The sequence below is a fragment of the Mya arenaria genome, chromosome 17, assembly GCF_026914265.1.
Source record: "Mya arenaria isolate MELC-2E11 chromosome 17, ASM2691426v1".
Classification (NCBI taxonomy): Eukaryota; Metazoa; Mollusca; class Bivalvia; order Myida; family Myidae; genus Mya; species Mya arenaria.
In genome coordinates, this window is record NC_069138.1 from 740,795 (window position 1) to 759,778 (window position 18,984).

At 33.2% G+C, this 18,984-nt stretch overlaps 2 protein-coding genes across 2 annotated transcripts in view; one reads left to right on the forward strand and one right to left on the reverse strand.

Annotated features, from left to right (window-relative positions):
• Nucleotides 1-10,625, reverse strand: part of LOC128224043 (cytosolic phospholipase A2-like) — a 43,869-nt gene extending 33,244 nt beyond the window's left edge. Inside the window, exons 1-3 of the mRNA XM_052933667.1 lie at nt 10,370-10,625; nt 6,843-7,799; nt 4,301-4,334 (exon numbers count right to left, since the gene is read on the reverse strand). Of these exons, the coding sequence (XP_052789627.1) occupies nt 4,301-4,334; nt 6,843-6,853 (45 nt within the window). The 5' untranslated portion in view covers nt 6,854-7,799; nt 10,370-10,625. The remainder of the gene's footprint in view (nt 1-4,300; nt 4,335-6,842; nt 7,800-10,369) is intronic.
• LOC128224045 (prostaglandin G/H synthase 2-like) overlaps nt 9,229-18,984 on the forward strand; it is a 63,463-nt gene continuing 53,707 nt past the window's right edge. Inside the window, exon 1 of the mRNA XM_052933676.1 lies at nt 9,229-9,315. The gene's annotated coding sequence lies outside the window, so the exon portion shown is untranslated. The remainder of the gene's footprint in view (nt 9,316-18,984) is intronic.

Consider the following 18,984-nt stretch of genomic DNA (forward strand, 5'->3'; position numbering starts at 1 on the left):
CCTGGCACATATTAAATGTCCTAGCATGTATTATCTATCCTAGCATGTATTATCTATCCTAGCATGTATTATCTGTCCTAGCATGTATCATATATCCTAGTGTGTATTATCTATCCTAGCATGTATTATCTATCCTAGCATGTATTATCTATCCTAGTGTGTAATTCTATCCTAGCGCATATTGTCTTTCCTAGTGTGTATTGTCTATCCTAGAATGCATAATCTATTCTAGCCTATTCTTTACAGTAAAACTTGGTGATATCATTTTGTAAATTTTGTTAGCATTTATCCAATTATCACCAAATTTGGTAAAAATATTTATGGGCAATATATCCTGGACAAGCTCAAAAACCAACGATATCGCTTGAGTCACTCGAGAAATTTATTCTTAAATTATAGAAATTACCTAAAATTAGTCTTGTTTGAACAATAACTTCAGAAGGGTTTGACAGATTATTACCAAATTTAGACAATATGTTTTTGTGCAGAATGTCTCGGTCTGTTTCGATAATCGGGCACGTCATCTTAATCACTTCAGGATATGACTGGAATTGGCAAAAACTGCATGTACAGTGTCCACCTTCTAAATTTGGCTAACATACAACCATAATGAATTATAATCATACTATCCTAAAAATAGAATGGGCATATTTTGGGACAGTTGGCGCACTTGTTTATTTATTTTTGTAAATTTATGCAAAGAATTGGAATGTTGCAATGAGTTCTAGTTTTTGTTCTGTATTTATAATAATCTTTTCTCTATGACAGAGTATTTTAAAACAATTGAAAATAGTTTTGTCATATATAAGAAACTAGCATTAAAGTGACATAATACCATGCAAACAAAATATTTAATGAAGTACGATTTATTTGTTTTATAATCCGCATTTAGCCCAAGTGAAGTCAAAAGAACGCCATTTCACATATTTTGGTTGTAAACCGCAAAAAACGAGGGATGATCCAAAATAAAGAGGACTCAGGGATACCCATAATGCACCAGTCAATTGTAACCACGGCCCCCCAGGTCCAGGGGTATACCGGGGATAGCCTAGGAAATGGGCAAAGTTTTTACCTTCCATGGGGCTCACAGTGCCGGGTGAATGTGTGGTTTTGTCTTCTCGCAAAATATAGCAGGGAATGGGGCCTTACCTAGGGTCCCTGGGGTGCAGGGGCATTTGGCAGGGATTTTACCATCAGATTGTCCCCGCAGGACAGGGATTTTACCCGGGTTTGGCTGGACAGAATGTCAAAGTACCCGCTATTCCCCGGACCTGGGGGAGCCGTGGTTACAATTGACTTGTGCATAGCAATATAGAGTTGTCAAATATTGCAATACATAAACCGTTCTAACCCACAATGTTTTTCCTAGCGATTTATGTTAATGCCTAATGTGTTGGTATTGCCCTTTTCTCTAAACGGCTCTTTTAATTCCAAGGTGAACCGGCACATAGCACAGTACACTGTGCAGTAAGCATTTTTTTCAATGCAACCGTTATTTCTTCTAAAACAATTGCTTAAACGATAACGAATAAACGCCATTTTTAAGGAAACGTCATTTAAAGTATTTGTGACTTCATGTTCAAGTTTGACATAATTTGAATGTAATCTGCTAAATAAACAAGTATCATTTAACACTTGTAACAACAAATTTTCACAGTGTACAAAATGGCGTCACCAGATGGCATAGATGCTTGGGAAGTTATCAAGTTCATTAATTAACTATGGAAAATGCTGACACAAACATAAAACGTGATACAGGCGACTAGCCTTAAGAACAGTGTTAGCCGCACTTTGGTTTTTGAATAGCACCAGAGGTTCTGTGACCGAAGATAGGGCTTTGAAGATGACGAGAGTTAAGAGGACGAAAAATTTAATATCTGTCATGTGTTTCCGTTCCGGATAGAAAAATCCAACCCGAGGGCACCTGCGTTGCCAGGTAACGAGGCTATTTTTTCTAGCATACCTATAATCACATTGTTTTGTGAAGAAAATACATAAATAGTGCAATTCACCAAAAAGCATGTGCGATGATGTTTACTGATGTCATGACGCGCAGTAATTTGTATTTACTGCATACGTCAATAAGTTCCTACGATATATCACTTCTTTTAAGGATTATTTTGTTTTGTTTTGAAGATATATTTTTGTCAAGTAAATGTTTATGGAACTTATCTGTTGAAATCGCATAATAATGGTTACATAAAGTGTAAAATAAAAGAAATGAAAAGTATAACGTCACAGCGCATGACTCATATGGCATAGGGGTGTGCCAGATGAAAATTTCCAGCACGGCTGAATTCACCGGAAATGCCCATCCGGTGTGCTAGAATTCTAGAAAACTCCATCTGGCATCCCCCCATGCAAGATGAGTCACACGCTGTGACGTAATACTTTTCATTTCTTTTATTTTACACTCTAAGTTACCATAATTATGAGATTTCAATAGATGAGTTCCATAAACATTAACGTTACAAAAATATACCTTCAAAACAAAACAAAATAACCATCAAAAGACGTGATACTGAAGGAACTTCTTGACGTATGCAGTGAATAAAAATTACTGCGCGTCATGACGTCAGTAAACATCATCACACACGTTTTTTGGTGAAATTACAAAAATGCGCTTTTCTATGTATTTTTTCACAAAAAAGTGTAATTTAAGGTGTGCTAGAAAAAATATCAATCATGTGTTTCCATTCCAGATAGAAAAATCTATATTTTTCTATCCAGAACGGAAACCCATGACAGATATTATTAATACGGTGCGACGCTGTTGTCAATAATTTTGTTTTGCATATGGACAACGCAATAGAATAGAAAATAGAAAATTGCTTGAACCATCAAACTTGGTACAATAAAGCTGACTGTACATTAGGTTGTTATGTGGTGCGAACAATGGGTCCTGCTTAAAGCCGCTAATAGCTACTAAGAACTACTTGTAATAAGAACTACTAAGAAATGACGATCCGTTCTTAATCGTTAAGACTTTATTTCAGGAAATCTAACTGACTAACAACCTAATTGGCTCGCACATTGTCAACGCAAAATCTGACACAGGGAGTGTGTATTGGATGAGTGGCAGTAGGCGGACCTTTAAACTACTTCGAAAGTTGAAATTCTTGATGATCAAGCCTTTAAGTACTTAATGATCGCCTATCTGCAATTTCATTGGCTGAAATGTAGACTGTAATTTAAGAGCTACTGAGAACTACTTGGAGCTAATAAGAACAATAAAGAGGTACTTTAAAACACTATTGTTATAAATTCATGAATTAAATGATTCATTGACAATATCAAGAATTCGAAATGGAAGCTTATTTTCAAGTGTTTGCGTGTCTTTTTGTATAAATAAAAAAAGTTTTTGAGAATCTCCCAATATCATTGCAAGTTGCAGAGAAGACGGTATTCTTCCAATCTCAAATACATTTATTTCAGTAAAATGATATCAGGTGAAGTGGTAGATAAAAATATTGGCTGGCCCACTTGGTGGATTACAAGTTTACACAATGTTATGTAGACCACTAAAAAAGTTCTAGAATGTTAGTAAATACTTACACAAATAATAATGAAATAAGAATCTATCATGTGTTTCCGGAAAGGATAGAAAAATCCGACCCTAGGGCACGTGCCTAAGCCGGTAACAAGGCTTAAGAGTTAACGGTCACGCAGCATGCCCGAGGGTCGGATTTTTTCGGTCCGGACTGGAAAAACATGATTGATATTTTTTCTTGTATACCTAAAATTATGAATTTGTTGAAAAATTGACGTAAAAACACACTTTTGTACATTTCACCAAAAAGCATGTGTGAGGTTGTTCACTGACGTCATAAAGCGTAGAAATTTTAAATCACTTTTGACGTCAAATAGTTCCTTTAAAAATTGTGCTTTTACGATTATTTATATTGAATTTTAATTAAAAGAATTGTATACTTTTATTTTTGATTCTGCTTTATTGAAATTGCATAATATACTTTTCATAAACCATACAATAAAAGAAATAGGAAGTGGTGCGTTGTTGCGCGTGACTCATCTTACATGGGGGGGTGTAAGATGAGTTTTTCCAGCACTGGTCACATGACCGTAAACACACGTCCAGTATGTAAGAAATGGTTATGTGACTGTCGCACCGAACCATTTATAAAATTTACACAATATTTTGTAGACCACTAAAAAAGTTCAAGATTGTTAATATGTACTTATAAAAAAAAATGTTATGCGACTGTGTCGCACCAAACAATTTATATTGTGATAACATCCATATAAAGCATTATTTTCAAGCATTGTGGAAAAGTCAACTTACCTCAAAGACTTGGAATGGATCGAACCTGTTGTTTCTGAAATAGAAATGAAAACATAGTCATTTTTTACAGCGAATGGTATTTAATTATTATTATTGGTCAAATTATATGGATTGATAATCGTAATCTTTTTTCTGTATTAACGGTTTTAATCCAATACACTCTCAGTACAATGTGTCAGCCAATGAGGTTGTATTCTAAGCCAGTTTGATGACCTGAAGTAATATCTTAATTATCAAGAACGGCTTGTTCGCTGGGCTCCCTCCACCCATTCTTAATCATTAAGATCTTACTTCATAGCATCTAAGTATTACATAAAATTAGTTAGAAGTTTGTTTCAAAAATTCACAAAGATGTCAAATTTATTTGATCAAAATTTGTAGAAGCATAAAACAGCATCTTTTCATACTTATTATGCTGGTATGCTGAATAAATTTTAAAGATTCAAAACATCCTCCTTGATGAGTTGTTGTAAAACTTAAAAAAGTGTTGAATTACAATACTTGGGCAATTAATTTTTATATGATTTAAATTTCTTTATAAAGTACTGGGGATTGAATTCACTGAAGCATCGTCAGGCCTAAAAAAAAACAACATTTGGTTCGGGTTACCCGACCCTACCTACGAAAACGGTGCAGACCCTACCATTTTTATAGTCAGTTGGTATATAAAAAAAAAAAATTAAAAAAAATTAAACACGGTATTCTTCATAAGAACCATTTGGTGTGTTTTAGAATAAAGTTGAAAACCTTTCATGCTATATATACAGAAGATTATTTTAACACGATTCTCCAATGACGAAAATAATGTTCTTATATAAAGCCTTTAAATATAAAAAAGCCTACCTATCCTACCTGTGTTTGAAAAGGATGTAACCCTAACCAAACTATTTTTTGGCCTAAGTGAATTTTCCTTCTTCCTACATTCAACAATTTCTTGTTAACGGTTTTAACCCACTTATGGAAAGTGTTTTGCTTATAATTTCTATCCTTAAATTAAAATATGAGAACTGACATCTTTTCAATTGGAAACAGATTTAAAAACATCAGTTTTTTTTTATGAAATATAATAATTCAAAATTTTACACTTAAAGCTGCACTCCCACAAATTGACAGTTTTGACCTTTTTTTCTGTTTTTTGTCTCAGAATCAGCTAACTTTCTCATCAGTGCCTTCTATTCAGTCATACAGGATAACTAACAAAAGAAAAAAATCTCAATAGTTAACGCCTTTATTAAAGCTAAAAAGCTTAATAAGTTTGAATGTAAATATGAAAATCTGATCTGATCTTTTGTCAGCAGTCTTGTATCACTGGTATAATCTATGCATTTTGACAGACATTGGCTCGTTCCAAGACAAAAAAATAAAAAAAGTTGTCAAAACATTCAATCTGTAAGAGTGCACAAAATTTCACTTTTTGTTGATGTTTAATTTAAGAGCATTCATGACTGCTACAGTTTTCCCTTCTGCAACACATGCCACATATTGGCCTAACAATGGAATAGGTCTATGTCGAACAATCAATTGGCTCCTATAATTGCTGGGCACTATTTCTTCATTTCCACAGAAAAAGCACATTGGTGCAAATTTCACACCTGCAGTATAAAAATATTATTTAAAACTTTACTTTGCTCCCAAACTCAAATATCTTTTAAATGGAATAAGAAAATGTCTTACGGTAGTTTTAATCTTGAAATAAATTTATATTCAGCAATGCTCTTTTGAAGTGAAGATATTTTTTCTGCATCTTACTGTGCAGCTTTAAAGGCAGTAATATAAGACTGCTGGGAAGAAATCAGATCACAGATTTTTTTATTTAAGGTTCAAAAATTGATGTTTTATGCATTTTTCTTTAACCATTAGTAACGGTTTAAGCCATAAAACATTGATTTTCGAACGGAAATATGAAAATCTGATCTGATCTTTTGTCAGCAGTTTTGTACCACTGGTTTCCATGCATTTTCAAAAACATATGCTTGTTCCAAGACAAAAAAAAAAGTTGACAATATATTCATTCTGTGAGAGTGCAGCTTTAAAGCCAGCGATATAAGACTGCTGACAAAAAATTAGATCGCACATTTTTATATTTAAGTTCAAAAATTAATGTTTTATGCTTTTTTTTTAAACCGATAAGTTTAAGCCATAAAACATTGATTTTCGAACGGAAATATGCAAATCTGCTATCTGATCTTTTGTCAGCAATCTTTTTTCATTGTTTTGCAGATATTTACGCAAAGATTTGCTCTTTCCAAGACAAAAAAAAATTAAAAAGTTGTAAAAACGGTAAATCTGTGAAAGTGCAGCTTTAAGCAAATGCAAGAAACACAACACAATGTATGCCAACAAAATGTTACTGACAAGCTATGTCATATTCATAATTGTAATGTTATAAACATAATTGTAATTGTTATATTCAAAACTGTTAGGTCATATTCATAATTGAAATTACAATTAATTCACTTCCATTGAAAATCTAGAAATCAAATCGAAATTTCTTGAAACTACAGAGTAAATGTAACAAAAGGTTAATAATTATTAAACTTACAAATACGGCATTTTGCCCTAATACCGGGCTAGCGAGAGAAGTCCTCTCCTGCTGTTTGTACTGTCGAGATTTTCTCCAAGATATATAATCGTTTCAACTAATCTCCAATGATCACAGTTTATATTGCTCTCAGAAATTGCGCACTTCTATATAATGTCCTTCAATATGATGATTTGTTTTGCTCTCAAAAGGCGCACAAGAAAATGCACGTTCTTTCTATGATTTGATTGATTTTTACTTTGCACACAGTAACTGCACTTTTCTTTATTTTTATATCCTTTGAAATTATTGTTTATTTTGTTCCATATACTGCAATCTTAAATATATATGTTCTTGAAAGGATTGTATATCAATGTTTTTGTCAATGAAAGTCCTTGAGAATGGCAGATCAAACCTGAGTCTCTATTATATGAAATGCTACAGTCCAGATTGTCCAAGGTTAGTCTTTGTGTTAGAACCAACGATTTTATTAAACTGTACCAAATACTGTTCCACTGTATAATTCACACGTCACGTGTCTATGACAACGATCTATCGTTTTGTTCTGGGAGTGACGATGAGGTTAATGATGTCTTCAATGTTTTCCAGAACTTGTTCACTTGTTTGCCAGATGTTGTTAACTTGATTGCCAGATGTTGTTAACTTGATTGCCAGATGTTGTTAACTTGATTGCCAGATGTTGTTAACTTGTTTGCCAGATGTTGTTAACTTGATTGCCAGATGTTGTTAACTTGATTGCCAGATGTTGTTAACTTGTTTGCCAGATGTTTTTCACTTGTTTGCCAGATGTTGTTAACTTGTTTGCCAGATGTTGTTAACTTGTTTGCCAGATGTTGTTAACTTGTTTGCCGGATTTGTTAACTCGTTTGCTGGAACTTGTAAACTGGTTTGCCAGAACTTATTTAGCGTTTAATAGTTATCATTTACTTAGCCCTTCTATTGTAACTCTCCAAGCATCTGAAAAAAAAATGAAAAAAAATAATGGTAATATCCATTGTATATTAATTAAAGTATTTAGAATTGTCTCAAATACAGAGAAACTGGATTGGAACAGAATTTATCATGATATATCATTCAACTTTGTGTCCATTAATTCAACCATGACAATAGCGAATAGTTCAAAGAGGTCATGAAATAATTAATTATTTAAGCATTGATACATTTGACTGAGACAAAGGTGAATATTTTAAATTATTTATAAAGATTATTATTCCCCGGAAACTTTGATGACAAAAACTGGGACTTTGGTGTTATTCAGACAGCTGCATTATAACCATGATGTACAGTATGTTAGTTTCTTACTGTACAGTTGGGAAATTTTGCGAGGTTTAAAATTTATGCCTTTTCGTGAAGTCTTTAAAGTGACACTTGTATTTAAAATCAATACATACACATGTATAACAAACATACATTTTGAGTGATACACCTGTAATTTCTTACTAAATAGTGCATTTATGAAAAATATTTAATAACTGATAACAAGATTGTAACTGTGTATTTAAATAGCTGAAAACACACAATTATTAAACGACAGGTGTGTCCTAAAAGATTTACAGTGATCAACTATTGTCTCATAAGATGGAAATACTGTGTTTTCTGCACCTTTCTTTCAAATTAGAAACGGTATTCTTCATAAGAACCATTGTCTTAGATATTAACTCACCCTTTTCAGTAAATTAAAATAATTGTATTAATTGTGGTACATCTTATTTAAGAGTATGAGTGCTTCTTTATGTTGCCAATTTAAAACTTAATGAAAAGGTCATTTTTGTTGTTAAAGAAATCATGGCGTCATGAATTATAAACCGTCTAAGATTAACCAAAACCAATACATCGCGAGAAAAAGGACCTCACAATATTTTAAGGTTCTACAGGAATTTATTAAGAGAGACAGGTTGGGAAAATGTTGACAAATAATGTCATGACACTTGAGAGGCTATGACGACACATGACTGCCATGTGTTGGGTTTTAACCAATGATAAGTAAATTTGTTGTCGACCACGTTATAATCCTTGTAGCTCGTCGGTCATGCATACATTAATTGTGGCCAGCATTTTTCATCTGATTACGTAAGGCCACCCATGTAAATATAGTGAAAAGGATGGTGTTTTAACATTAAAATAAGATAAAAAATGTTTATAATACACAAGATATTGCACATTAACAAACAATGGCTTTCTAAATTTTGTGTGAGATTGACTGTGTATATATGACAAATTTTAACGGGAATAAATGCAACTTGTCTTATATCTTCAATTGAAATAGTCTCCCCTTCAGTAAACAATTTAGTAGGTTGTATTAAAACGGGATATTTTAAAGTAATTTCATTTAGCTTGATTGTTACAATAGCTTATAGCTTATACACTCTCTAAGTGTGTTTTCTGGGCAGAAACAAGTAATGGTGTCCATTTTGAGAGGACATAAGAAAGTACCCCCTGGTGGGGGTCAAACCCTCAGGTGACAACCTCTCAGGTAAGAGGCGGTACTTTAACCATTAGACCACTCTCATCCTAAATGAGAAACAAGAAAACAATTAACTTGCTCTCTAGCGCACACGCTTAATAAATAATTGTCAACAATGGACTGGTTGTAAAAATTATAATTGCATAACAATGGACTGGTTAAGTTCAGAACAATGATAAAGTTAACAACAGGATTAACAACATTGTTGTTAACTGTTAATGGTGAATTATTGGAAAATTTCGTCATAGATTTAGATAAAAGAAGTATAAGTACTTGAACAGTTTTTCATAGATATACTGTCAATCTGTCAGACAAACATAAGTGTATCCTTAAAACATCCGGAGCAATTTATACAGATTTGAAAATTAACAATAAAGTCGGTAACAGTATTGTTATCTGTAAACTGTTAACTGTTAACTGTAAAGGTCGGAACAATCAATCGACCCCATGCATGTTTATTTTAGGAAAAACAAATTTGAAAAAATACTCTATGTGCATTTAATTATTTACACAGGAACTGTGTGCAAATTTACTTAAAGATTGAACACATATTTTATGATAAGGTTTACTTAGACAAAACTTACATAATATAAAATGCATTCTTTATAATTTGTGTTTTGAATAAATTGCTTGATTATCTAACTATAATAGGGTCAGTTATAAATACACCATGCATTTTTTTTTTTTAAATGATTATATATCAGACTGATATTCTTTTGTGTATAAATAACATTATGATATTATGTTCCCCGGTGACAAAATAATACTATAGTAATTCATCACTTAGTTTTTTTTGTATATAATATTGTCATGCATTATTCTAAAATTCTAAAACTTGTTTTTATGCCTATAAAATAATGATATAATTTATGCTTTGCTGTAAAAATTTGAAATGGCTAGAGACAAAAATTATAATAATAAACATTCTTTTTTATTCTATTTATTATATAAATAGTTTTGAAATGCTGAAACTGTTAAATGCAAAACTTTTGGAAAAACAAAACAAACAAATAACAATAATACAAAAATCACAATAATAAATTAACAAAAGTATATTTCTTACCTGTATCATTATTATTCAAACACTTTATGATCTTTAGAATAACTTATTGATCAAGTTTAAGAGGTCTAAAACAAGCTTATGTACCGAGCTGTCATTGACAAACTTATCGAGTGATTTCGTCTGGTGATTGTGAATGAATACCAATTTAAAACACTTCTACTATTTTGCCTTTCCTTCGTAAGTGCATGAATTAATTAGACACAATTACATGAAAATTTCTGTTTAATGCGTCATAACGTAAAATCGTACTATAGAACTTTAACCCTCAGCCATCGTCAGTTGTAAGTTTATGCATAAATAATGAAACTAGACGTAAATAGCCGTTAGCTTAAGGGCGTCTTGTTTGAATAGCAGATTTTGTGGACCATTGAAGAATTAGTGAAACGTCTTTAGCATTGATAGCTCTAGATTATTTTAGACTAAAATTTGGTAATAAATCTTGTCTGCCCTATTATGAATTAATGGCTTTATAGTTGTTTCATAATCATGGTATGAAGGATATTGGAATTTCATGTGCAATCTTGTTGGACATTTCAAAGTACCGTAATTATTCTATAAATCGCCCATCCTCTAATAATTGCCCCACCCCCCCACCCACCCCAGTTTTCAGCCTGAAAATGACCATTTTATAAGCAAAATTGGGCAAAAACATTGCCTTCTTTAAAATACGCCCACCCCCAATTTTTTTAATCGCCACCCCCACCCCATACCTTTCAAACAACAAGTTTCATGATATCCTGCTTTATATAATATCTTACTTCACTTCTTTTGTCTTTACTTCCAAATATTATAATAATGACCGATTCTCATCTCGGATAAAAGCAATTGTCTCTAATAAACGCCCCATCCCCTACTTTGAACTCTGGTATGATTCTAATAAACGCCCCATCCCCTACTTTGAACTCTGGTATGATTCTAATAAACGCCCCATCCCCTACTTTGAACTCTGGTATGATCTAATAAAGGCCCTTCCCCTACTTTGAACTCGGGTATGATTCTAATAAAGGCCCTTCCCCTACTTTGAACTCTGGTATGATTCTAATAAAGGCCCTTCCCCTACTTTGAACTCGGGTATGATTCTAATAAAGGCCCTTCCCCTACTTTGAACTCTGGTATGATTCTAATAAAGGCCCTTCCCCTACTTTAAACTCTGGTATGATTCTAATAAAGGCCCTTCCCCTACTTTAAACTCTGGTATGATTCTAATAAAGGCCCTTCCCCTACTTTAAACTCTGGTATGATTCTAATAAAGGCCCTTCCCCTACTTTGAACTCTGGTATGATTCTAATAAAGGCCCTTCCCCTACTTTAAACTCGGGTATGATTCTAATAAAGGCCCTTCCCCTACTTTGAACTCGGGTATGATTCTAATAAAGGCCCTTCCCCTACTTTGAACTCAGGTATGATTCTAATAAAGGCCCTTCCCCTACTTTGAACTCTGGTATGATTCTAATAAAGGCCCTTCCCCTACTTTGAACTTGGGTATGATTCTAATAAAGGCCCTTCCCCTACTTTGAACTCTGGTATGATTCTAATAAAGGCCCTTCCCCTACTTTAAACTCTGGTATGATTCTAATAAAGGCCCTTCCCCTACTTTAAACTCTGGTATGATTCTAATAAAGGCCCTTCCCCTACTTTGAACTCTGGTATGATTCTAATAAAGGCCCTTCCCCTACTTTAAACTCGGGTATGATTCTAATAAAGGCCCTTCCCCTACTTTGAACTCTGTTATGATCTAATAAACGCCAGGACCATTAACAGAATAATTACGGTTCTCCTTATTAAAAAAAAAAATTGACCAAAGAATTTTGTGAATTTACATGATAAGGGATAAAATCCCCTGGTTCCTGCTTCCGAACAAAATTAAGATAAGATGCTAATCCCTGATTGAATATTGCAATTCCTGACGAGTTTTAATAACGTATCATGCAGCTTAAAATATCTTAAAACTTAAAGACTGTTTTGTAAATACGTAGGAATAATTGCTGCTTATAATAATTTAAACAGACACTTTTTTGGGGTGTGGTATTTCAGGGGCTGGGGGGGGGCTTACCTTTTATTAAATTGTTGAAGTTTACTTTTCTGTAAGTATTGTACAGAAGAAATGTATAAAATGCACTAAATTTTAACCATTTCATACAGAAAATAGCCAGTTTTCTTGAAGGCCAAACCTAAACCCCATTTAGCAATTTAAACCATAAATTTCTCACCAGGAGGGGGCACATATTGCACGAACTGTATAAATAAGGTTCTTTTTATTTATAATTTGCAACTGCGAACTGGTACATGTAATTTAACGATACATTGGTTATAAAACGTGCCTTGGTGTGATAACAAAATACCAAATAATCCGTATATTTTACGAGACACTTGATACTTTATCCATCCTTTTTTTTCTTTCAATACCGGAGAAAAAAGTAAGAAGATATGCTCAAAATGTACCACTTTTTAACTGACGAATTATGAAAGAGTGATTAAAGAGGGGTTTCACTGAGTCAAAAAAAGTAATAAAATACGCTCCAAATGCACCATTTTTAACTTGAATTTAATATTGAAAAATTCTTGGGGAGTTCCCCTAAACAAAACATAAAAAAGGAATTAAATATTCTCAGAATGCACCATTTTTAACTTGAATTATTAAACAAAAAGGTGGGGGAATAATTTCCTAAACAAATCATAAAAAAGTAATAAAATACGCTCAAAATGCACATTCTCCGACAAGTTTTATCAAATATTTCTTGAGGAAGTACCGAAACCCTGTCAACATTTCAACCATACAAGTTTCGGTTCTGAGAGAAGGGGGCATGTCAAAGGTTGCGCCCGTAAATTCCACTCTACAAAAATCAATCACTGCCATATGACTTTTCTAGGACGCAAAATCTCTTCATAGGCCTACCAGTGTGTTCTAGAATTTAACTTGTGTGTATCAAGCATAAAAATTCAGTACTTGTTTTGAACTTGACACATTCTCGAAGGTGCACTTATTTAAAGCAATAACTGTTTTATTTTATGATTACTTATGGGCTTACTCAACTGTAGCGTGATTGTGGTTATTTTTTTCTCACGCGCAGTTGTCTGCATATCAGATATGAACAGTGGTTTTCATTAATGGTTTAAAAAAGAAAGAAAGGGAGAATGAATGAATGAATGGATGGATGGATGTTCTCACAGGATGGCCGGGATAGATGGATGGATGGATGGATGGATGGATGGATGGAACAGACGGATGGATGGATGGATAGATGGGGGGGGGGGGAGGAAGAAAGGGATGGATTGGTGGATGGACAGACAGGGGGACGAATGGATGGGATGGGAAGGGATAGGATTGGATGGGACGGGACAGGGAGGGGAGGGGATGGGGCAGGCCAAGACGAGGGGGGGGATGGGACAGGACAGGACAGTGGGGGAGGGGATGGGACAGGGAGGGGTTGGGGATGGGACAGGGAGGGGAGGGGAGGGGAGGGGAGGGGAGGGGAGGGGGGTTAAATGAACAAATGAATTGAGGAATGAAGAAAAAAATTGAGTTATTAATTTTCCAAATATTGTTGATTTATTTATTTGATAAAAAACTTGTAAAGATAAATAAAAAACAGCTTAAGATAAAACAGCTTAAGTTAAAACAGCTTAAGATAAAACAGCTTAAGATAAAACAGCTTAAGATAAAACAGCTTAAGATAAAACAGCTTGTAAATAGAAACACTGATTTAAAACAAATACTTTTTTGGCAAATACTTTCAAAACATGTTTCTCTATTTACCTTTGTACTTGATTGATATTGGATTATTGTCACGTAGTCATTGACTTTTATCATTTATTCGATGTCGGTATTTAGTTTCCAAAACATTCATTCAATCCAAAAATAGCCTATCTCTATCGGACAATATACTATTAACCCTAAGTAGTTACGTTAAAGCCAAATTTTCATTTGTAATCAGATCGGATTTGGCAGCCATTGTGTGAAATTTTTCAAAGTTTTTATGTCAATTAATGTGACAATGAAAATCTGATCATATTAATGTCTAAAAGTTCAAAAGTTAAACACTTATGGAAGCGATTTAGATAACATGAACACAATGGCAAGAGTTTTGAAATACTTGGAGTACATGCTACTTTAAAATAACCTTTCTCTTTAGTCCTACGGCCCATCTCCATACCGGATTTTAATCGTAACTCCAATTATCTTAAATCTGTTTACGCACCACCAATGACAATACATTTATTTTTAATATCCACTTTTTTCAGTTAATTTCTTATCCTCAGGCTAAAATTCTGCCCACTCAAGATTTATGTAGAAAAATAGTTCATTTTTTAACTGGCTAAAGTTCTGTCCACTTAAAATTTATGTAGAAAAACAGTTCATTTCTTATACTCAGGCTAAATGGTCTGCCCACTCAAGATTTATGTTGAAAAATAGTTCATTTTTTAACTGGCTAAAGTTCTGTCCACTTAAAATTTATGTAGAAAAACAGTTCATTTCTTATACTCAGGCTAAATGGTCTGACCACTCAAGATGTATGTTGAACAATAGTTAATTTTTTAACTGGCTAAAGTTCTGCGCACTTTAAATTAATGTAGAAAAATAGTTCATTTATTAACTGGCTAAAGTTCTGTCCGCTTAAAATATATGTAGAAAAATAGTTCATTTATTAACTGGCTAAAGTTCTGCGCACTTAAAATTAATGTAGAAAAATAATTCATTTGTTTACTGGCTAAAGTTCTGCACACTTTAAATTAATTTAGAAAAATAGTTCATTTATTTACTGGCTAAAGTTCTGCCCACTTAAAAAATTTATGTAGAAAAATAGTTCATTTATTTACTGGCTAAAGTTCTGCACACTTAAAATTAATGTAGAAAAATAGTTCATTTATTAACTGGCTTAAGTTCTGTCCACTTAAAATTTATGTAGAAAAACAGTTCATTTCTTATACTCAGGCTAAATGGTCTGTCCACTCAAGATTTATGTTGAAAAATAGTTCATTTTTTAACTGGCTAAAGTTCTGTACACTTAATATTAATGTAGAAAAATAGTTCATTTATTTACTGGCAAAAGTTCTGCCCACTTGAAATTTATGTAGAAAAATAGTTCATTTATTTACTGGCTAAAGTTCTGCGCACTTAAAATTAATGTAGAAAAATAATTCATTTGTTTACTGGCTAAAGTTCTGCCCACTTGAAATTTATGTAAAAAAATAAGGAAACTATTTTAGGACTGAAATGAATTTACGAGTGGCTTAAGATCAAGCCTTTGTTAACAGCCCCAGGGCGAATAATTCTTAAAACATCTTAAACAATTCATTTACAAACTTAAGTTGATTTCCTAAATGTTCCTAGTCAGATAATAAGATATTATTAAGTGTTTTTCAGCATTAAAGTATAAAGTTTGATTAAAATCTATTGAATCTTTGAAGATTAAAGTGTTTTGACAAACATCATGTATCCTTAAATACATGAGTGAGATGCATAGATTAGGATATGCACTTAATTAACTATGGAAATGACTTAAGATGTTTCCAGAAAAAAGATAATCTTTCTTAACATCAAGTTAACTGTTAAAAGTCTAGGCAGACAGCTCAAATTTTGTTTAAATAATATCTTAAAGCCTTGATAATTAACTGGATTAATTAAGCTTTAGAGCGCACTTATTATATATAAGAAAAAAATTGGTATAAAGTATGTGATACTCTCCTTAAAGCTGCACTCTCACAGATTGAACCTTTTGACAACTTTTTTTATTATTTGTCTTAAAGAACGAGCCAATTTATATGAACATGCATGGAAACCAGTCATATAAGACTGCTTACAAACAATTAGATCGCAAAGTTTTATATTTAAGTTCAAAATTTGATGTTTTATGCATTTTTCTTAAACCGTTAGTATTGCTTTTATCCATATAACATTAATTTTCCGACGGGAATATAAAAATCTGCGATCTGATCTTATGTCAGCAGACTTTTTATCCCTGGTTTGCAGACATTTACGCACAAATTGGCTCATTTCAAGATAAAATGTAAAAAAGTTGTCAAAATGATGAAACTGTGAGAATGCAGCTTTAATAATTTATGGACTCCCATGTTTTTGTAAAACGCGCTATTGTTTGTATGACGAAATAAATCTAGGCAAATCATTAGGAGTGTTAACACCAAGATACCAAAAGCTGAAACCCTTAGGCAAATGATGACATTTGCTCAAATATCGTCTTTGAAGACCACAATTGAAGATCCCCACTTTGTTACACCTTTGTTGTTGTGTGATTGGTTAACTGACATTGCATCACATGATGTTATCAATGTATTGTTAAGAGGTCAAAATATCCATCACTTTTGTAAAAGTCCTTGTAGTGAAGGCGCTGGTTTTCTATTTTTTCTTGACTTAACTGGTGTGGGTTCGCACCCCACTTTAAAACCAAAATCCTTCTTCATACGAAAAATGTATTTTTTGCTGCAATTTTGTTATTGTAGAGTAAAATAATAATAAAATAAGTGTTTTCAGATGCATTAGCAGGAAAACGAATTTTAGTCCAAAATCATAAGCAAGCACCTTTAAACAAGTTTTGATAAGCTGCACTCTCACAGATTGACTGTTTTGACAACTTTTTTTTATTTTTTGTCTTAGAATCAGTTCATTTTTGCGTTAATGTCTGAAAACCAGTGATATAATAAGACTGCTGACAAAGGATCTGAGATCGCAGGTTACCATGTTTACTGTTTTATATGCAAAAAAAAAACTAAATTTTTCTTAAAGCTTTAGTAACGTTTTTAGCCATAAAACATACATTTTTGAAGGTAAATACAAAAACCTTGATCTGATCTTTTGTCAGCAGTCTTTTAAATACCAATGGTTTCCTGACATTGACGCAAAAATTTGCTCATTCGAAGAAAAAAAAAATGTTGTCAAAACACTCTAATATATCTGTGAGAGTTCAGCTTTAAGGAAGCTATTTAAATGATATTCATGATAAACTATGTTTATGCCCCCACAAAGTGGCGGCATATAGGGTTGCCCTTGTCCGTACGTACGTCTGTCTGTCTGTACGTACGTACGTCCCGAAGATTGTTTCCGATCTAATTCTTGAAAACCGTTTGTCCAATCCTCACCAAACTTTAAACACATGTTTGTGACCATAATATCTTGATCAAGTTTCTTAGCCATGGAAATCGCTTTTGTCATTTAGGAGTTACGGCCCTTTATTTGCAAAAAAAGACTTGAAAAATACGTCCCGAAGATTGTTTCCGATCTAATTCTTGAAAACTGTTTGTCCAATCCTCACCAAACTTTAAACACATGTTTGTGACCATAATATCTTGATCAAGTTCGATAGTCATGGAAATCGCTTTAGTCATTTAGGAGTTACGGCTCTTTTTTGCCAAAAATACTTCAAAAATATATGTTTCCAATCTAATTCTTGAAAAGTATGTGTCCAATCCTCACCAAACTTTACATACATGATTGTGACCATAATATCTTGATCAAGTTCGATAGCCATGGAAATCGCTTTAATCATTTAGGAGTTAGGGCCCTTTATTTCCCAACAATACTTAAAAAATATCATCTCGATGTAAATGAGATGTGGATCCAACAAGTTTTTTCCTGCCTGAATGGCGCCATATAACCTATACAGTCTTGCGATGCCGTAAAACCCAACTCAACTCAACTTATCCTATATGTGCAGATTATCCTGAATAATCATTATTTGGTTTATATTCTCAAGCTTAAGGAAGTAATATATAGGCTTAATGAAATATGATACCAGTGTTATATGCTTAAGAATTACCATAAATATGGGTCAGTGCAACTGTCCTTGGCTGACACAAATACTACTTGAAGAAACATTGTAAAATTCAACATACCACTAGCAGATCCAGGGGGGGGGGGGGGAGGGGAGGGGGGAATCAATTGCACCCCCACCTAAAAATGTCTGTTTGCTTTTTATTACTTTATGACTTTTTATTGCCATAGAGAAGAAAAAAGTTATATAATACGCCCGAATTGCACCATTTCAGAATGGAAATTGTTAAAATTTTCTAGACCCAAACCCACCTGCCAATTTTTTTAACCAAATACATTTCAGTTCTGGGGGAGGGGCGCATGAAAGGGAAAGTACCCTAGACCCCCCTGCAAATGCTTTTTACCGAAATATAATTTTATTATGGGGAGGGGGCGCATGTCCAAAGGTTATGCCCCATAGCTACACCCTCTATAAAGTCAAATCCTAGATCCACCCCTGAATACATATTTCTGTTTCAGTCGACAATTTTCAGCCTGTTGCATTTTAACTGATTTACTACATATACATATTAAAATCTTCTATTCAAGGGACTCGTTCATGTTTTTGGAACAATTTTTTTTTTCCAAGGTAATTATGCATCTAAAAAAACTAATGTTATGATAATTTTACTCTTTGATACCGAAATTGCAGAAAAACAAAAAACAATTAAAGTATAAAAAAGCCATGGTTTTAGTGGGGATCGAACCCACATCTGTACAGTCAAAACAACAAAACCGCACGCCCACAAGGACTCTTACATAAACTGAGGGATAATTTAACCTTTTAGCCTTTTGTTGAAAAGTGTTACAAAAGCTATTAATAATTGATAGCTTCAAGACAATATATGAGC